The 24,152-nt window shown below is 37.9% G+C and overlaps 1 protein-coding gene across 1 annotated transcript in view; it reads left to right on the forward strand.

The window, feature by feature from the left end:
- Positions 1-24,152, forward strand: part of MGAT4A (alpha-1,3-mannosyl-glycoprotein 4-beta-N-acetylglucosaminyltransferase A) — a 77,730-nt gene that overhangs the window by 47,758 nt on the left and 5,820 nt on the right. The window contains exons 10-15 of the mRNA XM_030960239.1: positions 6,949-7,079; positions 7,663-7,770; positions 8,168-8,361; positions 20,573-20,651; positions 22,928-22,994; positions 23,961-24,073. Coding sequence (XP_030816099.1) covers positions 6,949-7,079; positions 7,663-7,770; positions 8,168-8,361; positions 20,573-20,651; positions 22,928-22,994; positions 23,961-24,073 — 692 coding nt within the window. The remainder of the gene's footprint in view (positions 1-6,948; positions 7,080-7,662; positions 7,771-8,167; positions 8,362-20,572; positions 20,652-22,927; positions 22,995-23,960; positions 24,074-24,152) is intronic.

Raw genomic sequence — 24,152 nt, forward strand, 5'->3', positions numbered from 1 at the left:
TCCTTTGGATCTACTTGCCAGAGAATGGCTTCATTTTTAGCTCAGTGACCCATAATGGTTGTACATGAACTAAGAACATTGGCACTACTTGAATATGTGCTGTCCTGTGTCCAGCTCAGCATCAGGTGGGCAATAGTTCCCTGACTTTGGGGGTCTCAGAGGTTGCTGAAGTAGAAAGGAAAACAGAAATTATCCCTCCTACATGCTGTGTTAGGGTACAGAATGTAGACTTGGTAGACTTGCCTGCCAGTTCAACCTACAGAGACAGTGGGGAGGAGGAAAGGAAATGGGGCAGAGTGAAGTCTCCTTATATACCTGGCCATCACTTAACTGCTTTGGGCTACCATCAGAGATACACTGCTGATGAAATAATTATGGAATTGGTTCTGTGGCCTTAGAGGTGGGAGAAATAGGAAATTATGCTGCCTAGCATGGAAAAATAAGAAGTTAAGTAGTTTACTGACATCTTGCCCTAAATAAACTTCTTGGTTGGGGAACTCCTCACAATATTCTGTTATGTGTTAGCAGAGGCTGCTTGAATACAGCATTTGGTAAGACTTTGTTTCTGCTGTTGAACAGTTAAACACTAACCCAGACTCAGCCCACAATTTGAGTTTTAGCTCCAGTCTAATTGCACTTTAAGTGTAAATTCTCTATGGAGTCCCTGGGCTATAGAATTTACATCTATTCTACATTTGCCTGATTTAGTAGTAGAGTGTGCTCACTTACAAATTGCCACTCTGCAAGAATGACACATGAAATGTGCATAAAACCAACTTACACTTTAGGATGTGTGCTGTCTACCCCATGCAGTTGTATTTCAGGCCACTTAACTTGCTTAGTATTTGTGTATTTCACTCCCCACCCCCCTTTCTATTTTCTGTGCTGTTGTAGAGGGCACAGTGTTTAAGCCTGGTGGGGTAGGTAGATAATTCTTAATACTGAGACTTGGCTTAAACAAAAGCACAATTGTTTGTTTTTCTATACTGTCTGTATACTTCTGGGCAGTGTGGGCTCTGAAAGTAGCTGTAGTCAAATTTAGTTGTTAGCTCCTGCTGCTTGCATCCCTGTTCTTTGTTCCTTTTATCATATTTGTTTGCCTCCTTTTAACTGGATGATATCAGTAGAATTTCAGATGCATTTAGCAATGGCTACAGATCTTAACATTGCTTTTCTACTTAGAAAATTAAATTAGATTTTTTTTTCTTCTTCCAATATAGCTACTTATTCTGTTTTTAAGGTTTGAGAGAAAAATTAGTATTCATAGGAGCAACTAAAACTTTTGGCTCTGGTACACATTGGTGTGCTATAACCATATATTGCTTGGAAATTTTATGCAAGTAATGTAGATTTTTCTCATCTCTGCTATCCCTTTATGGATCTTGATGCAGACTGATACTGTAGTAATTTGGTAATGCAGATACCTTTGGGAAGAGCAACAGTAGTTTGTAACTAGGGATCAGTTTTATGTGTAGATGTCCAAGAAATGATGTCGAGCACTGAATACACAGAATCATAGAATGGCCTGGTGTGGAAAGGACCTTGAAGTCACCCGGTTCCAACCCCCCTGCCAAGGGCAGGGCCACCTGTCCCTAGCCCAGGTTGCTCAGAGCTCCATCCAGCCTGGCTTTGAACACGTCCAGGGATGGACTATCCACAGCTTCTCTGGACAACTGTTGTCTGGATGCTACTGATTTAGAAATAATCTCTCAAAAGAGAGGTGGGGTTGATTCACTGCTAGCTGTTGGAAGCCTTGTTTAGCTTTCAAGATTGCGAGGTAAAAATGTGGGATTTTTTGTCATAGTGTATTTCTGTACTGAAAATCTAATTTATGCAAGTGCTACATGAGGAAGTGGCAAATGTAGCTATTTAGGCTGACAGCAGGATTATAGAATTCTGTCACCTCTGCCACAGAACAGACGTTGCTTCCTTTGGTTTTTTTTAATCCTGAAAGCACAGTCTTAAGTGCTGTCAAGTATCTAATAAATAATGGGTGAGATGAATCCTGTTTCCTTAAGAAACTCTGGGGAAGGAGATGTATCTTTTACTCTTCTGGATTCTTGTTTGCACTGTGAGACCTGTGACATAATGTAGGAAAGTCCTACTGGCTTTTTATGAGGAATAATGATTTGTCTTCCAACTGCTTGTGAGCTGAAGTGTTCTCCAGAGGAACTGCAATGCTTGCACTGTACCTATAATGCCAGCTGTCACAAACATTTCATGCAGTGGTCTGAAATGGCCTTTTGGTTGTCTTGTGCAGTTCCTCTGAGTCTTATTGTGTCCTGATGTTTTAAGGCCTGTTGTTTTGATTATTTTAAGTTGTTCCGATTGCAGTTTTGCTCAAGCTGTGCACATTGTTGAAGTTTGGGAAAGAGCAGAGCAAGTCAAACATTTGAGCTTTAAATAACTTCAAAGAGATTCTGGTTTTAATGCCAGCAATTTGCATATCATTACCAGGGAAAGCATTGAAAACATCAGCTATGGCTAGAATATGTGCTTGCAGGTGTAAAATTATTGTTGGTGTAGACTCAATATTTGTGGTGCTCATGTGGAAGAATTAAAACGATTTAGATATTGGCAGTTCAGAGAACTAGAAAACAAAGTGTTTCATTTTGTATGTGTCTTGTATTTGCCAGCAAAATGCTGAGATGGCCAGAATAATTCACTAAGGATGGCCTTTAAAAGGACTGAAAAATGAATAGAAGTCTTGTCAGGACACAGTAAATCAGAAAGTGTTCCACAGTTTGGTCTTTTTTTTTCAGTCCTGATTGTCATTTTTGTCAATATAGATAAATAAATTGGAGAAAGTCTACATTTTGTATCTCTAGAATTTTATGGAGCAAAATTTTGCCTTTGTCTCTTAGTTCTTTCAGATTTTGGAGTTTCTTCACAATGGTAGGTTGTGTGTGCCCAGAATCCAAAAGCTCTGAAGTTTTGTCAGCAAAGTGTCCTGGATTTATGTCTGTCCTATGTACTGTACCAGATGCATTTACATGGTGCAGGATGAGCCATTGCTTCAGTTCTTTCTCAGAGTTTGCAGTTTGAGGCAGCGTGTGTTCACTGCAGTGTTTTGCTTAGGTCTCTTTGGCTTGATGATTTCTGGCTGCATATTGGGGATGGCCAGTGGGCAATCCCTAGGCTGGACTTGGGTGGTGTCTCAGTGGTTCTGTGCCTCACAGCACTTTGCTCATGTGCTGCTGCATGGGAGCTGCAGGACAGAAGGACCTCAGCAAATGTTGCTGCTTGTTCTTGGGCTGTGGCTGTGCCCTAGGGAAGCCAGGCTGGTGCTGATGCTGCTCTTGGTTAGGACAGACTAAGCAAGGGCTTGGTCGATTTGGATTCAGAGGGGATGAGTATTGGATCTGTGCAGTAGGAGTTGTACTGGGCTGGTTTCCATTTCCTGTGGCCAGTTAGGGATCCAGAGCTTTGAAGACCTGTTTAAGCAGAGACTTCACTGCAAAACTCTGGTTTTGAGCTGAGAGACTGTTTTGATGGAAAAAAGAGGACATGGATCCATGGCAGAACTGCTGTGCAGGTGATGTCCTGAGACAGAAATGACAGATGAGTGAGGTGATGTTATACAGAGGGATGAGGGGCTGGGACCAAGCTGTGTGTGGAAGGTGGTGACAGCATTTCAGAAAGTGGAATGGGGATGTCTGTCCTTGATTACTGAAGGAAGACAAGGGCTTGTCTTGGGATCAGGGTGTTTCTTGTTCATCTTTGCTCTAGTGTTCATTAGGAATTAACATGAGAAGATTTGTCTCCATTGTTGAACACTTCCATGGTGCTGTGAGTGCAATGCAGAGAAGCAGCTTGGGTCTAAAGATGCCAGTGCAGGTACAGCTGGCTCACCTCTTACTCTGACTAGCTGCAGTTGGATGTGTCAGAGTGGCTTGGTTGGTTGGTTGGGTTTTGTTTGCTTGTTTGTTTTTCCCTGCTGTGCCCTGTGACATCACCATGGCAATTAGATTATTCCCCAGGTCTGGGGTGGTTGACTCATGGTGCACAGTAGAGTGCCAGCTTAAAGGAAACTGCTTCTGAGCCTAGATACATTTGCCATATGGAGGTAAATAATACATTGATATCCTGTTTCTATTTTATGTAAAATTAGGATCACTTAAATTAGGGATAAGAGTAAATTCCTACTCTTATCTTCAGTCTTGTTCTCAGTTTACTTAATTGTAGGATCCTATACCTTCATGCCAAGTTCTCAGTGACATGGTCTGTGAATGAAGACAAGACAATAATCTTTATGTTTTTAGAAGATGAACTAGTCAAAGGAAAAAATGTCAGTGTGATTCTTCTGCTCTGTCCTTGGGTAGAAGAATAAAAGGATTCTAGAGCATCATGGCTGTGTATAGATCTTGGAAGAGGCGCTGAGATTAGGGCAATATGTGGGGATATTTCTGTCTTCTGACTCTCATTGTATTGTGCATCTCTCTGACACCACATGGAAAGGTGCACTTCGTATGGAAACAGATGTGACTGACAGACTGCCTCAGCAGTTGTCACCTAGAAATGATGGTTTCAGTCTCATAAAAATCCCAGAAACATCTGATTAGTCCCATTTTTTAGCTGGTGTTTTACCAGGGCTTACAATATTTTTCTCCTCTCCTGCCCTATGCCATTGAAAGCAGTAGGCAGAGATGAATCACCAGAAAAATTGGGGTCTGTTTAGTTGGAAGTGTGACAAGCTGAAAGCTGTTATTCTGCATGACTATTTTACACAACATTTAACTAATCATATGATTGTTTCCTACCCATTTTTAAATATTTACTTCCACAAATAATGTTAAACAATGTACTAATAAAAATAATAACATCTTTCTGATGTCTTTTAAGAATAAAGCTTTGCAATTGTCCCTAGCTTAGTAGGTGTTGTCCCTTGTGTAGTGGGAGTTTCAGATTTTAGTTATAGAGTATTTTCATGTGGAGATACCTATTTGAGGACCTCATTACAGCAGCAACTTAAAAGTGATGACAATATTTTGCTTTGTAAAGGGCTGGATGAAAAGTTTCTGTAAGGGACAATGTTGATATAGCAATGTCAAATCAGTTAATGTTTTATCACATTTACTTTTGCACCCCAGTGTGTAAATTGTCAACTATAATGAGTATAGCATCATTCTAACAGGTGAAATAACTGGTACTTCAGTCAGATGTTTCTTCCATATTTGTTGTATGGCGTGATGATGTAGTCTAACTCAGACACCTCCAGACTGCTCTCAGAGTTTCCATTGAGTATTCTTGCATTGGTTTTGTTCTTATCCAATTTCACACAAGTCATAAAGAAAAGAGATTGCATTGGAACTGCTTTCTGAAAGGGGCAAGGCTCTTCCAGTGATCTCCTCTTTGTGTCTACTCCAGCTGGTTTTCCTAAGAGTAGAGAAAATATTAGAACCTCTACTACCTGTGGAACTTGTTATTTAGAAAGTCTGTGGAGTGGAAAAAGTGGAAAAAAACCCTCAAAACATTTCCTGTGCCTGAGTGCTGTGTGTTAGTGTGTTGTACAGGACTCTGAAATGTGGATAGACAGAAGCCTTGCATTGGAAAAGAGCTTTGCTGGCCTGTGATCCATTGTTGAACACATGTCCCAATAGCCCATCCCTGTTTAGTCCAGCACTGCCCACATCTCAGGAACATCTGCAGAACTGAATCACTTCAGCAGATCTCTTCCTGAGAGATTCATTGTTACATGGTGTCTTTCTTCCTTGCCTTCTCTGTTGTAACTTGGCAAAGACTTCAGAGTTCATCTGCAAACCTTTGATGTTTTCTGAATCTGCCTTGAAATCTGGAGCTGCCTTTGGGATTTTAGCTGGCATGTGGTCATAGAATCATTTTGGTTGGAAAAGACCCCAAAGATCATCAAGTCAAACCACTAACTCAGCAGTGCCAAATCTACCACTAAACCGCGTCCCCAAGTGCCAGATCTACACCTTTTAAATACCTCCATGGATGGTGCGTTAAGCATTCTCCTCAGCAGCCTGTTCCAATGCTTCAGTGCAGTCCCTGCAAGCATTCGTCAGTCTGTCTTCAGCCTTGGACTGCCCCACTGCCAGTTGTGTTGCTCCTGTAGCAGTGTTTTCATGCAAGGCACCTTTTTCAAGTGCTGCATTCAGGTTGACACAGTAGCCCCATGTATTGGCCACCTTTCTCTTCAGACACCTCTACTGCCAAAGGAGTGTATTCCCCAACCACGGAGGTGATTGCTCATATTGATATTAGATAGACTTTCTTCATCAACAGTAAGTTTCCTTCTTTTGCAAAGGCCTCCTTTAAGCCTCACAGTCTGCAGGATTCCCAAGAATCCTTTTGCACAGTGCCACCCAGAAGTCCTGCTGATGGCCTATGCACTGCAGAAAAGAGCGCTGGTCACTGGGGGATGTCTCTTTTTGAGTTGCACTGTCTCTGGGTATGTTCTGGTATCTTCCTTCTTTCCTTTTGATTTCCTGCCTGGGAGGTTCTGAAGTTAGCGGTAGGTGTTGCATCTCTGCTTTCTGTACCTGCAGAAGCTGAAACTGTGTGACTGGGCAGATAACACTTGCAATACCCCTTGTCTCAGGGGCTTGAACCTACACAAGACATGGGGAATAACAGATGCCAACCCATAACTCTTCTTTCTCTTAATAATTCAAACTGACAATTTCTATTCTTAAGGAGACTGGTACATTGAATACAGTGGTACGTTGGTACACTGGTACATTAGTGATACATTGAATATACACTGAATATTTTGATAGCACCAAGATATATGATAAGTTCTTGTTTGAATAGCTGTTTTATTTAGTTGAAAGGTATGGAACTTCTAATAACATTGAAATTTCAAGTTGTTCAGTGCTAATATTTCTTGTCTTGGCACAAATGTTATATCTGCTATCTCATTTATTTCAAAAGAAAGTGTTATCTCTAATCTAAAGTAACTCCAGTTATTCTTAATGTCACCCACAGGTAAAATGTTCCAGTCTCCAGATATCACTCTTATTGTAGAGTTCATATTTATGTTTTATAAAGAGAAACCTATTGATTGGCTCCTGGACCATATCCTCTGGGTGAAAGTGTGTAACCCTGAGAAAGATGCTGTAAGTTTGTTTTTATTATAAAGCCTCTAAAATGTTTTTATGATGATGAATGAGTTAAATTTTGTGAGCTGAAAGGCAGCATAGTGTATATTATGGTTACTGCATGCTCTGTAAGAGTCTTTCTTCCTGCCAAGATTATTATCTCAAAAAGAACTTTAGAAGGACAGTTCTCAGGGGCATCATAGCTGTTATTGCTTCAGATTTTGGAGATGGGTGCAGCAGGATAAAAAGCAAAAGTCTAGTAAGATTCTATGTGTAACAGACCTAAAATAAATTTATACATCTGAGAAGTTCTGCAGGATGTCACTGCTTGGGTGGCAGTCTTGGAGAAAGTTACAAATGGGGAATAAACTTCATATTTTGACCCTCCATTTCTCAAGAGACTCCCTTGCTGAATAAACAGGTTCTGTGCAAGGACCTTGAACATTATTACATTTGCACAGCAATCATGTAGATTTCTGGAATGAAAACAAGAAAAACTGCATAAATAGGCCTAGGTTCTTACCTTGTGTTGGTTTTTACTAATGTGTTGTTTTGTTTTTGTTTTTTATCCCACCCTTACCTTTTCCCCCCACCATTTCAGAAACATTGTGATCGACAGAAATCTAACCTACGGATACGCTTCAGGCCTTCTCTTTTCCAGCATGTTGGCCTCCACTCTTCTCTAGCTGGGAAGATCCAGAAACTCACAGTTAGTAGAAAATATTTCCCTTCCTTTACAGAGCAGGCTGATTAAGTGAGAAACATTGTGGAGAAAAAAAGCCTTTTCTGGTTGTCTTGCATTTTCAAGCATGATGTATATTGATCCAGCTGGAATTAAATCTGATACAAACTGGTTACTACTATAAAGTAGAAGTTCTAGTCCAGCTTATTTATGTGGATTTTTGCTATGGGATATTTTTTCTAATTTTTTTACTTTAATGGAATGTCCATATTACTGAGCAGTACAAGATCTGATGCACCCAAAATGAGTAATCCATTCATTTTCCATTTTATGCCAATGTTTGTTTTAAGTGTAACCACTTGGGAAAGGAACATAATAAACAAGGTTGACTGACCAGCATGATGTTTGTCTGTCTTTCAATTAGGATAAAGACTTCCTGAAACCATTACTGCACAAAATCCACGTGAATCCTCCTGCAGAGGTTTCGACATCTTTAAAAGTCTACCAGGGGCACACACTAGAAAAAACCTACGTAGGGGAAGACTTTTTCTGGGCTGTCACACCAGTTGCTGGAGATTATATTCTCTTTAAATTTGACAAGCCAGTCAATGTAGAAAGGTTAGTAATTACTTGCTGCTGGTCTCATATATGAAGTTGCTTGTGCCAAGAATGCTTTAAGGTAGAATTTGGGGCCGTCATTGTAACCTAAAGCAAAGTGGTGTAGAACATTTGGAGTTCAGCTGAAACAGTGATCATTGCTGTTTTCCCTCTAATTCTCTTACTATGGTAAATTTTGTCTTGCTTTTAAATTTTCCTTTTCCTTTAATCTAGAGCCTTTGTAAAAAATGTGCTGCAAAGCCTGTGCTTCTCTGATGCAGAGAATTTAAAAGAAGCCAATTTGGTCCTATTTGTATTTGGTTAGTCTGTTTCTAATTACAGAGCAATTGTACAGCATGGTTGAGGTACAGTGTGTTGTGCCCTGTGGCCTGGGTCCCTTGGTTGTCCAGATCAGAAATCTTGCTGGAGCCTATAAGGATGTCCCCAGACCTGAAAGCTGGGGACTCTGAAGGACAATATTTTTTAAGATGTAGCTTTAGGGCTTGAAACAAGTCACTGTGCTAATATTCCAGTTTAACCCATTTAAAAAATATTAAAATGCAGCAAAAAAGAAAGGGGGATGTTTGCTTTCAGAATACAAATATCTGAGATTTGATGGGGGACTAAAGATGACTTCTTTTCAACTACTGGTCAGATGAATTAAGGATAATCAAGGGTAATTAGCAATATAGAGATTAGTCATCCTTTTGTTTTCTTGAGACTCATTTGCTGCTTTGCTGGCTACTGTCTCACCAACATAGTAATTCAAGATTTATAAAATACTTGGTTTATTTAATGTCCAGTTAAGTATTGCTATGTTAGTGGATTCCTTTTCTCCTTACTTCACACACCTTATGTGTTGTTTCTTTTTATACCAATACCTATTGCCTTGTAGAACAAAGTTTCTTTGAATCAATTTTACTGAATGTTTTTCTTGTAAAGGAGACATTTTTGCTGTCCTGAACTGAATCCAATTAGTCAACTTGTGTACCTTGGTACATAATCAAAGGCTAAGTCTCCATCTTGGCTTAGCACAACAGTGATGATCAGTAGTTCCCTTGTGACTATGTTGTTCCAAACTAGTCTGACCTGTGAAACTCAAGGTGGTTGTCTGAAATGTCAGATTAGTGTCTCAGTTGATTGCTATGCTTTGAAAGACTCCCCTGGTTGGCTGTCCAAGGTGCATGTGTGGAGGAGCACACCTGCCACACCTCCTTGGATTAAAGGCAAAACATTTTTTCTGTGTCAACAGTTGAAAAAAATACATATTTTTTATACCTGCTGCCTTAATGCTGAAGGGAACTAGGGGAATGAGAAAGTACTAATTATCTGTGTAAAAGGTGGGAAAATAATGGTCATTGTTGTGCCCTGGAAAATTGTAGCCAGGCCTTAAGGTAGTTATGTCCACCTGCTGTGTTAAAGAATAGTCTTAGCTATAGAGGATTATATGTTTTGTTTTTTGGGGGAAGAAGAGGGGTTTTTCAGGGTCTTGTTTTGTTTGGTTTGGGGTTTCTTTTGTTTGTGGGAGTTTGTTTTGGGGTTTTTTTGGGGGGGGGATGGTGTTTTTTGGAGGGTTTTTTGTTTGGTTTTCTTTGTTGTTGTTCTGGGGAGTTTTGTGGTTGTGTGTTTTTTGTGGAGGTTTATTGGGTTATAGGATTTGTTTGTTGGTTGGGATTTTTGTGTTGGTTGGTTTGGTTTTTGTTTGGTTGTATGATTTGGGGGTTATTTTTGGTTTTTCCTTGTTTGTTTTGTTTTGTTATTTTTATTTATTGAAGAAATGCATTTTAGTTTTAGAAGAATGAAACATCTTCCATTCTTTTGCTTCCTCAAAGGAAGTTCACAATTTTGAATGTTACTACCTATTCAGCTATCATTGTAAGCCATTTCAAAGTTTAATATAACTTGTAGCTTCTATTGCCACAGTGTCCTCAAAAATACACTATTTTACCTTTCTGAAATCAGTGACTAATAAGATTTATAGATGTTGTAATTTCAAATTATTGGGGACCTGTTTGTCTGTGTAACTTGAGCAGCAGCTGCAGAATTTGGCAAGTGCAGGTCTAGTAGAGCAGTGGAGTTTCCTGATATTTCAAGGATGCTTACTGAGGCAGTCAAAAATAAAACTGTGACTGGCAAATTGAAACACAGAAAGGGGAAAATGGACCAAGCATTAGGAAGATTTACCTGGTGGGGAAATGCATCCAATGGTGGGAATTAATAGTAGAAAATACACTTTTGATAGCAATCTTCTGTCTGTGAAAAGATGCAACAGGCTTTTTCTCTTTTCTTTTTCTCTTTTAATTATTAGAAGAGCTCTATGAATTTAAAGGAAAATTTGTCTGCCAAGTCAGTTTGAGGTAACTGCTTAGTAACTGCCATAATAAATTTGTGATGAAGAAGTTTTTTAATGGAAATACTGACCACAGCTCAGACTGAATAAATAGCACATCTATTGCACCGTGACAGAGCACTGACTTGTTCCTGTAGTTTATTTTTCCACACCAAATGTTTTGCTGAACTGATTTTGAGTTTTCTGCAGTTCAGTAATTAGCTTTCATTAAATCTTTAAATATTTTATTTTTGAGATCTGAGAATATTGTCAGGGATAACACTGTCAAGGATCTCTTAACTTAAAGTGAGAACTGAGCTCACTTCACTGAGCAGAAAGTAGCATTTGTTCCTATTTTATGCAAGACCTGGCTGACAGATTCCTGCTGAATATTAAGCAGTCAAATAGATGGTGCTTGTTCTGAACCACACCTGGAGATCAGGGACATGTAAATTGAAACATTCTAATGCTTACTTTAGTGACAGCTCTTGTACTGAAGCTTTCTAAGTTCTTTCCAAGCAAAAGTTCTCCAGCCAAAACACCCGAGCCCCTTAATAGTAATCTAGGGTCTCATCCTTTGCCATAAGAAAATATATAGATTTCTTTCAGTAGAAATCCTTGAGAAGGAAAGTAGGTTGAAGGAGGTTCCTCTTAAAAACAAATTGCATAACAGTGTTGAAGATATGTTTGGTTTTGGTTGGTTGGTTTTGGTCTTTTTTAATAAAGGGATGGACTGTTCTCTAAATGCTCAAAAGAGCCTACATTGTAAAGATAAATAATATTGAATGTCTGTTCCCTCAGGTTTTTTGCATAATTATTGAAATCCACTTTGCTGTTTTGGCATGTACATTGCTGTTCTAAGCACAGATTTATTTATTAAATCTGACAATTATATTTAAGAGGTTCTTTATGAACCAGTCAAAACACATCTGAGAAAGACATTCCATTGCAGCACTTAGGTGATGCTGGTGTCCATCATCATCACAACCACTTCTTTTTTGACTAAGTTTCAGAGTCCTCCCTATAGGTGTGATTGACACAAGTCAGATGTTGTTTTCAAAGAACATATGCACTAATTACTTTGAGAAAGCCCTTGAAAGTGCATAACTTCTGGCTGTTCTGCAGTAGGAATTAAGAATGGATATTTTTAGAAAGGGCTTCAGGTTTGCTTCAGTATAAATGCATTTTAAATGCTGACCTTTATTTTAAAAGAAAAAAGCTGCAGGAAAAGACAAGTATGTATTTTATACTGTGGGAAAAAAAGGAACACTGAAAACCAAAACTCACCCCAACCTCACTAGTATACATATATACATTTTCTTTATATTTTTAAAATATGAGGCTCATATTTTAAAGGTTAAGAGGTTCCTTGTATGTAACTGCTTCACAGAATCATCAAGGTTAGAAGAGACCTTCAAGATCATCTAGTCCAACCATCAACCCAGCACCCCATCCCTAAGTGCCACACACAGTTGCCTCTTGGAAACTTCTTGAGGTGATGACTCCATCAGCTCCCTGGACATTATTTCAATACCTGACTGCTCTTTCAGTGCAGAAAATGTTTCTAGTATCTAATCTGAACCTCCCCTGATGCAACCTAAGGCCATTTCCTCTGAGACATTGTAGAACAGACTGACCCTCACCTGGCTCCAGCCATAGGACTTGTGCTCCAGACTCTTCTGCAATACTGCTTCATAGTGCTATCTGGAATATTTTCAAAAGGATTAGTTGGGTACTTTTTTTAGGGGAGGGGTAATGTGGTTTTGTTTGTAGTGTTGGGTTTTTTTCCTGCCCTTTCCCCCTCATCAGTGCTTTGAACTCTATAGTTGCCCTGTAGCTGGTTGGCCTCTCCTTTTACAAAGTTACTGAGTAGTCATCCTCATTGACATTGACTGTTAATAAAGTGACTTTATGAGGTACAACTTGCTGACTGGGATTTCAGTTTTAATGTGGAATCTTTATACCTTGACAAACCACCTTGTAAATTATATTTGACTCTGATATTGGCATAGATACTGCATGTGCAGTATTTGAGACTGTTCATCTCATTTTCTGCATTCTGGGCACTGGAATCACAGGGAACACATGATGTTAACCTCACTTATATTTCCCCTGGCATCTTCTCACAACAGAGAATTAATAGTCATGCAAGAAAATCTATATTTGACTATTTAAGCTGGAAAATCAATGTATTGAGTGTGAATAGTATCTTGTTGGACTCCTGGTAACTAAAGATATACATTATTTTGCCTGCTTTGAAATTATTGTGACAGTGCTGAAAAATACCTGCACAAAATATGACAGATGGGTGCGTGATATTTTGTAAAGGAAAATAAAGGCAGCTTTTAAAACAAGTTCTCTAGCAGTGAAAAATAAAATGATTTTTTTAAGTACAAAAAAGTTACCAAAAAAGTATCATAGCAGTCAATCTTGTATGTATCCAAAATATAATTAACTATCCATCCTAGAGGGATGCTAGTCCTCCTGTGGCTAGAGAGATACAAGATCAAATGCATTGTATCAGAAAAAAACTTGCTTCCTCATAATTTGCTTTTGCAGTAACAACCACTCAAAACCTAGAGACCTGCAAAATTGTTTTGGTTTTAGATGGGTACAGCAGCGACTTGCTTGATGTATAAGCTGTTCTTTGTTCATAATCAGTGTTCAGTGTAGAACCTCCCCTTCAGCCCAATGCATTAAACCTTTTATGGGCAGTTTTAGCTCAAGAACCATAAACAGAGTAAAGTGCATAAACATAGAGTGCATAATTTAGAAGTAATCTTTAATTCTGATTCTAAAGATGTTTGCTATTAAAGTGCAACACCATGTTATGAAGCTTGTAATGGTCATGTCAGCTGATAGGAAATATTTGAAAATCTCTGAGTGTATTATTTTAAATGTTTTGGTGTTTGTCAGTACATTTCAGGTGGGATAATACTTTTAGTGTACATAAAAGAGAATTTGAGAACTTTGGTTTTTCTGTTTGCATAAGCTTCTGTACTAATAAGCAGAACATCCTGAAATGGATGCACTGACAGCAGGGATTTGGCAGGCAGGCTCCCAGGCACTGATGCTGTTTGCTCTGGGCATGGAATTCTGCCCATAACAATGAGGCCAGTACTTCATATGAAAAGGGAGAAAACCCTCAAAGTATGGATCAGAGACAGAAGAAAAGAGCTGCCTAAGCCAAGGACATGCTGCTTCTTCCTTAATGGTACTAATATCCAAGATTTGTGTACTTGGCAGTGTTCCTGGCTTTATAGTTCTTAGTCAGAAATCTTGGAGGCTGACTGCTGTTGCCAAAATGTTAGATGTCTAATGCCACCTGAGATACCCTAAAATACTTCACGTGATTTCCAGGACTGGAGCCTCTGAGATGTCATAATTGCATCTTTGCAGCCTTTGATGAGGTCACGTACCCAAGTGCAATCTCAAATGGTGGCAAATGCCTGTGTAGAGTAAAACTGAAGGGAGTTATCTGTGCTTCCCCAGCCAAGCTGGAGGGGTAAAAAATGTTTATGTGCATACACCCACATACACACACATACTAAACTCAAAACCCCAACAAAGCCTTTCTACATCTCACTGAATTAAAAATTTAGCAGAAATAATCTTGTAAAAGAACAATCACCCCCAGAAAAAAAAAAGAAGTCAAACAAAAACACCCTATCCATGAAATAGAAAAAACCCCGAACCACCTCCAAAATTAAAAATTTACGATTAATTAAATGCCAGACATTTTTAATACAGTTGATGTGAGCCCACTCCAGAGAGACAGTGCCGCTTTAGAAAGTGTCACAGTCTTGTCTGGGAAACAGTAGAAGAGTAGGCCAGAGAATGAGATTTTCTTACACAGCTAAATACCTTATACACATGCTGCACAAGTGAAGAGGGTTAGGAAATGGTACAGGTTTCATTGATTCAGATTGAGTTTTGAAGCAGTGTGAGAAAATTAATTTCTTAGGCATGTGATGGATAAAACAGACTCAGACCACTCCCCAGAATCCTTCCATTCCCTCTTCAGTCAAGCTACTTTGTGGTCCATTGACAAACATGAGAAAGTTCAGCCCTTTTGGTGCACTGGGTCAACACTTCTGTGAAAATGGGGAATTCAACCCTTGCAGTTCTCAACCATGCAGCCCAGTTTATATAAAGACACTTAGATGGGCTCATTTTGTCAGAGGAAGTGGAAATCTTACCAGGCATTTTGCATAGAAGGTAATAGGGTGGGGGTATTTGGGGTATTTTTTGTTTTGTGGTTTGGGCAGGCTAGGGCATTTCTTCTTTGTTTGTTTTTGGGGAGTTTTTTCCAAGTTTGGAATTATAACAACAAGATGTTTTATATATATATATATATGTATATATATATATATATATATCTTCCACTATGTTGCTTACCTTTGTGAGTACTTTGCAGATGCATATATATAGAGTGGAGGAATTGCACTTTTTTTTGGAAGTATAAGCAATTTTTTTCAAATGACTTAGTAAGAGGCATGAAGAATAGGAGAATAAATTGAGCTTGAGAGAAGGAAAAGAAATGATTCATCTTCTGTTTGTGTTTTGCATGAGGAAATAGTGCATGGTTAATACTGGTTTCCAGTGACAGTAGAATAACACTTCCTAATTAGGATTCTGAGAAAGTGACACAAAGGAGGTAGATTAGTTTTCTTTTACCACATTTGCATCCAGTGATCAAAAATGCTGGATAGAATTCGTGAATAATGACTCTTGCAGTGGATGATGGCATCTGTAGAAAGCCAAAAAATTGCTGACTGAATATTGCTTTTACAGAAATTCATGTTGTGCAGAATTAAAAACTCTAAGGCTGCATGTTGCTACGGATAATTTGTTCCAACATGGAAGGACACATTTCCTCTCTGCCTTCCTACCTATTTTCCTGTTCTGAAAATGGGATATAAAATACATCAGATTGCTAAAAAGAGGCATAAGGAGGATATGTGAAGGAAAGGATTTGATTGCTGATGTTTATAGAGCACAAAGGCCTGCATTCTTATATTCTTAGAATCAGGTTTAGTATCAGATCAAATAACTTCTTTCCTTCAAAACAAAACCCAGATATATTGACAGTGGATGGGAATTGGGCTGTTTAAGATATTTTTGTATATTGTTTCCTTTTATAAAACTGCCATAATTTAACAATAAAATTGTTGTGTATTCAGTTCTATTTTAATTAGAACATGTAATTAGAACACTTTCTATAGATGAAAAAATAATTGGCACTTTATGTAAATAAAATAAAAAAGGTTTTTTATCACCTAAAAGAAATCAAATTGGGTAATAGAGAGAATAATAGATTTTTGGGCAAAAATATGCTTGGATATGCTTGAAAGAAGAGAGATTCACCCCTTTATAAGCAAGATAGGGGGTGGGTAGAGGTGTGCATGGTTGTTTTGGGATTTTTTTGAAAGCACAGGTGATGAAAAAATTTAGCTATTAAAAGAATATTAAAGTCAGTAGTTCAGATTAGTAATATTGATTAATCTATTTTATGGGGGATGTTACAAAAGGTGAGACTCTTTCTGGTTGCTCACTATTGCAGGGGTTCTGAACCTGAGTGTGGGCTTTAAAGTACCCTAAATAGTTAACTGCATTGGCAGATTAATGGTATCTTTTGTCAGTGTACAAATGATAATCACACCTCTACCTTCCCCTCCCTTTGTGTGTTAGGATGTGTATGAATATTTGTTTCAGCTTATTGGCTGGGGGGCTTTTCCCTCTATTTGTCTTGATTTTAGATGTGTATCTAGCTCCATGGCAACAACTCAACCCCTTAAACGGGGTAAATACTGAAGCCACTGAGTATGAAAACAGAAGTTTTTCTTTGCAGCTTTGACTTTGCTCCATTTTGTTTGGTGATTTGTGTTGGTTTTTTCTGTTTGTGTTTGTTTTTTAAACCTTCAGTGCTCATGAAATTCTGTGTATTTTTTAATGCTGCAGGAAATATTAATACTTAGCCTTCTCTTATTCTCATACCATGTTGAGGTCATGAGCAGAATGTATGTAAGTGAGTTCATAGATTTAATTATTTCTGGTAGAGAGGAGGTTTTTCTCTGTGTTTGAATATCTAGAGTAGCTGGTTATTATCTTTGACCTGTGACTTGTTAAAAGGACACTGCCAGCAGAAAAGGTTCTCTTAGATTCAGATACATTAGTATTACACTTAGCAATTGTAAGTCAGAGTTACTTTTCTCTGATGACTTTGATCAAAAATGTTCAATTGTGTTCATGTTTGTATTTTGTAATTAAGAAAATAGTGACGTAATATTCCATTAGGCAATAGTAGGGTTTGTCTTTATTAACTTTGGGTGAATTTGTGTTTCGTTGGGATTACTATATTTACAGAACCACTGCTTTCAGAATTTTTATTTGAAGGAATGCTTCGGAAGGTGTTAGGTTTAAGCAGCAGGTAGACAAAGAAATCTTAGTGATTCCACCCCAAGAAAACTGTTAAGTAATTAGGGGAAAAAAGCACATGTTTTTACTGTTTACATGGCCTGTCATGTGTAAATCCCAGGACAGGTGTCAAAATAATTAAGCACTTGAAAGCAAAGCTATTCCCAGGTTCTTCGCTATCTGTATTGAGAAATACCTACCATAGTCTGAAAACTATAGAGTCAGAACCTCATTTAGGTTGGAAAAGACATTTAAGGTCATTCAGTCCAGTCATAAACCAGTGTTTCTCTTGAAAGAAAAAAGGATTGGGCCAGACATCTTACTACTGGTGTAGGAATTAAATAAAAGGAAACAACCTTGTAATCCTCTGGGTATCAGCTGGATTACTCTACATTAGTGATTTAATGAGGACCCTAGATGTCCTGCAAATGTCTCTGTGGTTTTTAGAAATGTCTGATTTACTTAAGAAATATCAGATGAATAAATTAGTTCATTAGTTAGGAGACATAAGAGTCTTCTCATCACCTGGGAGGGAGAACAGCTAGCATAACAGCAAGTTTGTAAAAAAGGTCTTGGCATATAAAGAGTGCAAACCCAGAAGGTTTGGGGAGGAAAAGATAGGTTACTTAAAAGCCATTTCAAGGGTTTTTGAAAGGGAGGTTTAACTGACCTTTATTTTGAAATTAGTTTTACTCTCTCAACCCATTTCCAAAGAATCTCCATTGGAAAATCTACCCTGTCAGAAAAGCAAGTTTTACAAAAGAATAGCTAATGACACTTATTTTAGGAACTGTAGAACATCTGTTTGTTCATAAATTAAATTTTATTTCAAATAAAATTTTCTAATTGGTAAATTTTAGTCCTCAACAAAATATTATAGATATGGATTGACTGTGTATGTGTATTTAGGCTTCTGTTTTCAATCTGTGTAACTTTTAATGTCTAAGTAGGTGTTATCTGTCAAGTGTTGAAGCAAGGCTCAGATATAAAAATATCCCTTCCTTTCTAAACATAATTTAAAATGTGACATGAGCATGTGTTACATTTGTGTGTGCATATGGATTAACAGATAGTTATAGAAAATATACTAAAATAGCAGGTTTGATTACATGGAAATCAGGTTTGATTAATTACTGCTGTAAATTGTTCTGGCTCTGTGCCAGGAGTGCATTGCTCTAATGGAGTGACAACTGCTGAGGAGGGGAAGCTGCAGCTCAGTCTCAAAGCTGATGGCACAGTAGGAGAAATGGTTGGCTGTGGCTGTGTGCTTGCAGGGTTGTTTGTAAAAACAAGCAAACAAACCCAAATAAATAAATGACAACCCCTCAGAAACAAACAAAGCCCTCACTGCTACTGCTTCCCCCAAAAACCCATCCAAATCTCCAAAGCCAGTCATTGTTCATTGAGAGCACAGTGATCCCAGATCACAGGGAGTTTCTCTGTGGATTTTTAGGCGTGTCTTCTCAGAACTAAGTGCTAAGGAAAAGCATCATGTCTGTGGTTTGGGTGGAGCCTTTGATGGCAATACCTTAGACGGCAAGTTCCATTTTAAATTAAGTCTCCTTAGAATTTTCAGTGTTTTCAAGAGAAAAAATGGCCAGTACTGCTTAGGGTATCTCACTGACTAAGGTATGACTAGTTAGATCTATTCAGTCAAAAGACAGCAGAATGTACTTTTGGTTTTCTGGTCAGCTTTCCAGAGAGTTTTGTTTTGCTTTCTATTGAGATGTCCAATGAAGGCATCTTCCTAGAAAATAATTACTATTACTTGTTGGGGTTTTTTGGATGTCGTCAATGTCTAGAAAAAGTCACAAGATTTGTTTTGGAAGAACTGTGGATGTTTTAGGTGGCTTGTATACTTTGGAATTGGCTAACCTAACATTAAAGTACAGTGTGGAAATTATTTTTCTTGAGACACAGTAGTAAGGCTTATTTAGTCCAGTTCTGTTTTCCAGTCCAACTGTGCAGTTCTGCTGAAACCAATGGAATAGAAATGAGTATGGATTTCTTGTATCACAATGTGAGGTGTTACTCCTTTTCTGAGCCTTGATAAAAGAAATGTTCTACATGTGTGTGCATTTTCTCAAAATACTTCTATCATTTTTGGGTCACAGACATTTCTGAGCTGGGGTCAGAGCACTGTTTTCTTCTACTTGTCTTGTAGCTGTGAAGTATGGATTAATGGCAGGTGTTCAACCTGGCTTCAGATATATTGGATAAAGACAAGCTGGAATTTACATTTCTAACTGCATCTTAATAAATTGCAAATTGAGATAATGTTTTTAATTTTAATCAAGTGATAATTTCTGAACTAATTTTGTCTCTGGCTGGTGGCATATTTAATGTTGAAGAGAAATTAACAGTAAGTACCATCTAAGTTCCAACTGAAGAAAGATTTGAAATGTGTTGATAGATTTTTACATATTCATTTAAACCTAATAAAAGTAAAATATTCTTCGTAAAAGTGACATCTGAGTAGGTGTAAGATCTAATTAGTTTATGACAGTAATCTGAATTAACTCCAGTCCACTAGAAAAAATGGCAAGTAGTGAATAATTTTCGAGCATTGATTCCACCTAGTGGTAAAAAAATATTATTACTGGTTTATATAATACATATTCAGAATAACATGAAATTCCTGTCACATATAAAGAGGAATTAACTGTCTCTTTTGTAACATAATCTACACATGTGCAGTACTGCAAAAGCTGTTCAGAGTAGGCAGCTAGAATTTGAACACTTCACTGACTGATAATGTTTCAAACATATTTACTCTGTCCAATTAAAAAAAAAAAGTTAATTGCACAACTGAGTGAGAGTAATGGGGACTTTGTACAGGTTTAAAAAGGTACAGGTTTTTTTATGTGTGTATACATGTCAAAACCAAGCTTTTTTGGTTTGGGGTTTTTTTTGAGGGATTTTTTTCTTAAACAAATCTGTCTTTGGAATAGAAGTTTGAATTCAGGTAACACAAAGGGTGTGGATGTGGGTTGGGAATTCCTGGCACAATAATCAGTGAGATTTTGCAGTGAACCATGGTGGAGAAATGGACTTGGGGAACACTCACATGGCAAAATATTGACTTGGCTAAGTTCCCAGAACTGTTTCAGAAAGGATCTGCAGAGTTCATCCTGTGGGCACAGGGAGAGGCTGAAGGAGGGCAGGGCTCCTGCTTCTGGAGGTGATACCAGTGTGTGCCAGGCAGTAATGACCACAGCTTTGTGTAATGCAGTCTGGCAACAGCACGTGATGCAAGCTCCCTTCCTGTGTAAAATGCTGCCCAGCTACTCTTTAGCAACTGAAAAACCTGACCCTTTCCAATTACAGTGATATCTGAAAGCACCTTATCCCCAGCTGATGTAGGCTCAGTATAAAAATGATGTTTATCCTTGTAACAGCTGTATGTGACAATTTACATGTAAGACAGTAACACAGCTGATTCTGACTGATGTACAGACTGTCTTTTGTTTTCCTTTTCATTTATAGGTACTTGTTTCACAGTGGCAATCCAGAGCATCCAGGAGACATACTTCTAAACACAACTGTAGAAGTTTTGCCTTTTCAGGTACAAAATTTTTGATTTGTATCTTCTCCATTACAGGATAAAAGCAAAGCCTCTTTTTTGACTTTAACAGTGAGGAGACATAAATGCTTCTTTTAACTGTATGAACTTGGTGTTCTGATGTTCTTATACTTTTCCTTTTTTTAACTGGATATGTTCACAGAAGACTCTTGTAACTATTCAGATGTTCATTCAGGGTGCAGTCTACTACAAGTGCTGTTGGTAATTTTGAGGTGAACAAGGTCATTTTCTTCCAGTTCATTGCTACCATTTAAAACAAAAAAATAAACAGTCTTCCCTCTCCTGTGTATTTTGGGAAATGGGAAACCTAAGTCAATCTGCTATTTGGCTTAGTAAAAAAGTCTTAGTTCAGGGATTGACACACATCCAAACCCACTAGATACTGAAATATATAGATTCTTAAAAGAGAATGTGTACCTTTCTCCTGATTTCTGATGTTTTTTCCCCATAAATGAGCCAGTTTTACCACAGGAGAGTACTACATTATCTAAAATATATTCTTGTTTGAAGTCAGATGGTAGGGGTTCTTTTTCTTCTACTAGATACTACAGCTAACTCTTTATATCACAAAGACTGAGGGGATTAAGATGTTACTTCAGACAAATTTATTTTATTTAGTATTAAAATGACAAAGTATCTCTGCCTTCCCCCATATACCTGGTGTAGGAATCTTGAAATCTAGGCCAAAATTGCTGAATATAAGTTGAATATTTTTTTAACTTTCTTTTTATCTATTTTTTTGAAGCAAGTAATCATGGAGGAGTTAATATCTCCATTTTCCCAGTCTATCTTCCTTAGAGCAGACAAAAATAGGAAATTCTTATTATTCCCTTACTTAAAAAGAAAATTGTTAGTTTGGTTCTAATTGTAAAACATGACATGTGGGATATTATTTCAGAAGATCTGAAGGGTTTGTCTCTCAAGACCTGTGGAAATACATTCAACCACAAAAAACAGCAGCAGCCCTCACTTAATCTAAGCCCAAGATACAAGAATGCACAAGATAAAAAGCAAAAATGTGCAGCAGGCATCTCTTTTTTGGCTTTACTTGGTTGTGGAATGTCCCTCACTGGAGCATCCTTTAAGGAAGTAATGCTACAGAGGTTCTGTTGCTACTGATGCAATTTGTGGGAAAGGTAAACAGGAAATTCTGCATCTGGCCTGTTCCTAAGCCACTGGTGTCAGAAGAAAATATTGTCAGTAAAATAATGTCAGCTGAGGACATCAGCTCCTCAGGGCCCTGTTTCTCCACCCTGGACTTCAGTAGACCTAGAAACTCATTCAAATATTTTAACCCTGATCTTCCTTTAGTAGAATTCAGGAAAACAAAAAACCCTTAGAAACCAGAGTACCCCCAGACTGGATTTGTCGGGGATTCAAACAGCATACTAAAAAACCCCTCAAGACAATCTATAAACAAAAACCTGCCCCAAACACCCCAACAACAACAAAGAAAACCAAAACACCTGCTCCCCAGATAAATAACCAAAAACATTTCCACCACTTTTTCAGCAGCTTTAGTTCAGAATAGGAATTAAAAAAAAAAAGAAGCTGGTCAATTTAATCTCCATTTTGCCAAGCGTTTTTAATTAATTCCTGTGAAATTCTTAGAGTGGGTCTTTCAGTGTTGGGTCATGGTTGTACTTTTCAAGCTGTTTTTCAAGATCTCTTCTACAATTTTTTTGTGCTTATTAAATAAAACTTACTGATCCCCATCCATATAGTGAGGCAATGATAATTGTGGTGCTTCCCTCACTGGTCTGATGGCTTTCCATCTCACCCAAAGTCTTAGATCAAAAAGTGAGCTGTAAGTTTTCATTTGTCCAAGCGAGAAAGCTCTTGTTAGGCCATAGAAAAAGAAGGCAGGTCCTGCCTTTGCTTGTCTCCTACTGTGTATGCCAGTATGTGCTAAGTATTCTGTTCACGTGGCAGTTACCATGCGAGTTTCATGGGGCACTTAGAGTACTTGATTTTTCTCCTTTGTAGCCAAGCATTGTTCAGTTCTGGAACACTGCTGCTCTTTTTTTTTTTTTTTCTTTCTTTCTTTCTTTTTTTTTTTCCTTTCCTTTTTTCTTTTTTTTTTTTTTTTTTTTTAATGTTGGCTTCTATAAGGCTATAAATAACTATATTCCAGGCTTGTTCTTAATTATTTGGAAAATATGGATGCTGAATATATAGGAAGAGTGCGCACACATTTGTCTTTCTCTGGCAAAGTCATATGTCAAATAAATTATCTCATTTGTCCTTTGTTATTCTAGAGTGAAGAACTGGTATTAAGCAAAGAAACCAAAGACAAACGCTTAGAGGATGGTTACTTCAGGATAGGTATGCAACAGTAGAAAAAAATGTGTATTCTTACTATTGCAACTCTCAAAGACATCTTTATTAAAACCAAAACAATCCTAAACCTGAGTTTTTATCATTCATTTTTGGGTATATGACCCCATAGGCTTTACTTGATGTTGTGTCCACTAATTCTTTTCAAAGACTTATGTACTGAACAGAGATCTCTTGTGACTCTTAGTTGTAATGCAGCTGCATCTAACTTTTCTGCCAGGATTGATCACCTGGGTTATAACAGAGGCATTTCCAGGTTTTGTAAGATCACCTCCTCTGTCCTGTGACTGCAGAAGTGCTTTTTTGAGTTGTGTGCTTGGCCTGGATTTGAACCCACTCTATAGACAACCAGCTCATCACAGGATGAAATTGGCATTTCAACAGGGGAAGGTGCTTGGATACATGTTAATTAGTTGCTGAACACAGTTTGGGCAATCCTATTATAACTTTTTTTTGTCATAATAAATTTCAGTTGTCTGTATGGCTTAACTGTAAAGTCTAACTGGGCTTTTAAATTGAATTCTTACTCATCCTAATATAATTGAAGATGCTTTAAATAGGAATATGTTATGCATGAATGATATCTCTTTGTCCTTAATCCTATTTGAAAACACATAAGCCAAAGGCATCATATTACATCATATTAGTTCTCTGATATTAAATGAGTACCTGTGCAAAAATCTTCACAGAGTTTCAGGTGTTAATGCCTTTAGACAGTTTCAAAGCTTTTATTCTTATGTGTAATCCCGTGTGCATTGATGACGTGCCCTGTATTGTCTGCTGCTGCAAAACTGAATCTGATGTCAAAATCACTCACTGCCTTTTATTTTGGGAATGATACTGGTTTCACTGTGGTTCTGTCACAATGATACTGTGAATTGTGATACTGCAGATATGTTTTCTAGATTTTGTACTTCAGTTTATTGAACAGGACTTAATGATGTACATTTGCAGGGAAGTTTGAAAACGGTGTAGCTGAAGGAACAGTTGACCCCAGCCTAAATCCTATTTCATCATTCCGGCTTTCAGTGATACAAAATTCAGCCGTTTGGGCAATTCTGAATGAGGTAAGAGGAGAACATTGAAAAACATAACCAGTGAATGGGAGATATCTTTATTCTGTTTTGAAGCTCAGACTCTTGGCTA

The sequence above is a fragment of the Camarhynchus parvulus genome, chromosome 1, assembly GCF_901933205.1.
Source record: "Camarhynchus parvulus chromosome 1, STF_HiC, whole genome shotgun sequence".
Taxonomy (NCBI): Eukaryota; Metazoa; Chordata; class Aves; order Passeriformes; family Thraupidae; genus Camarhynchus; species Camarhynchus parvulus.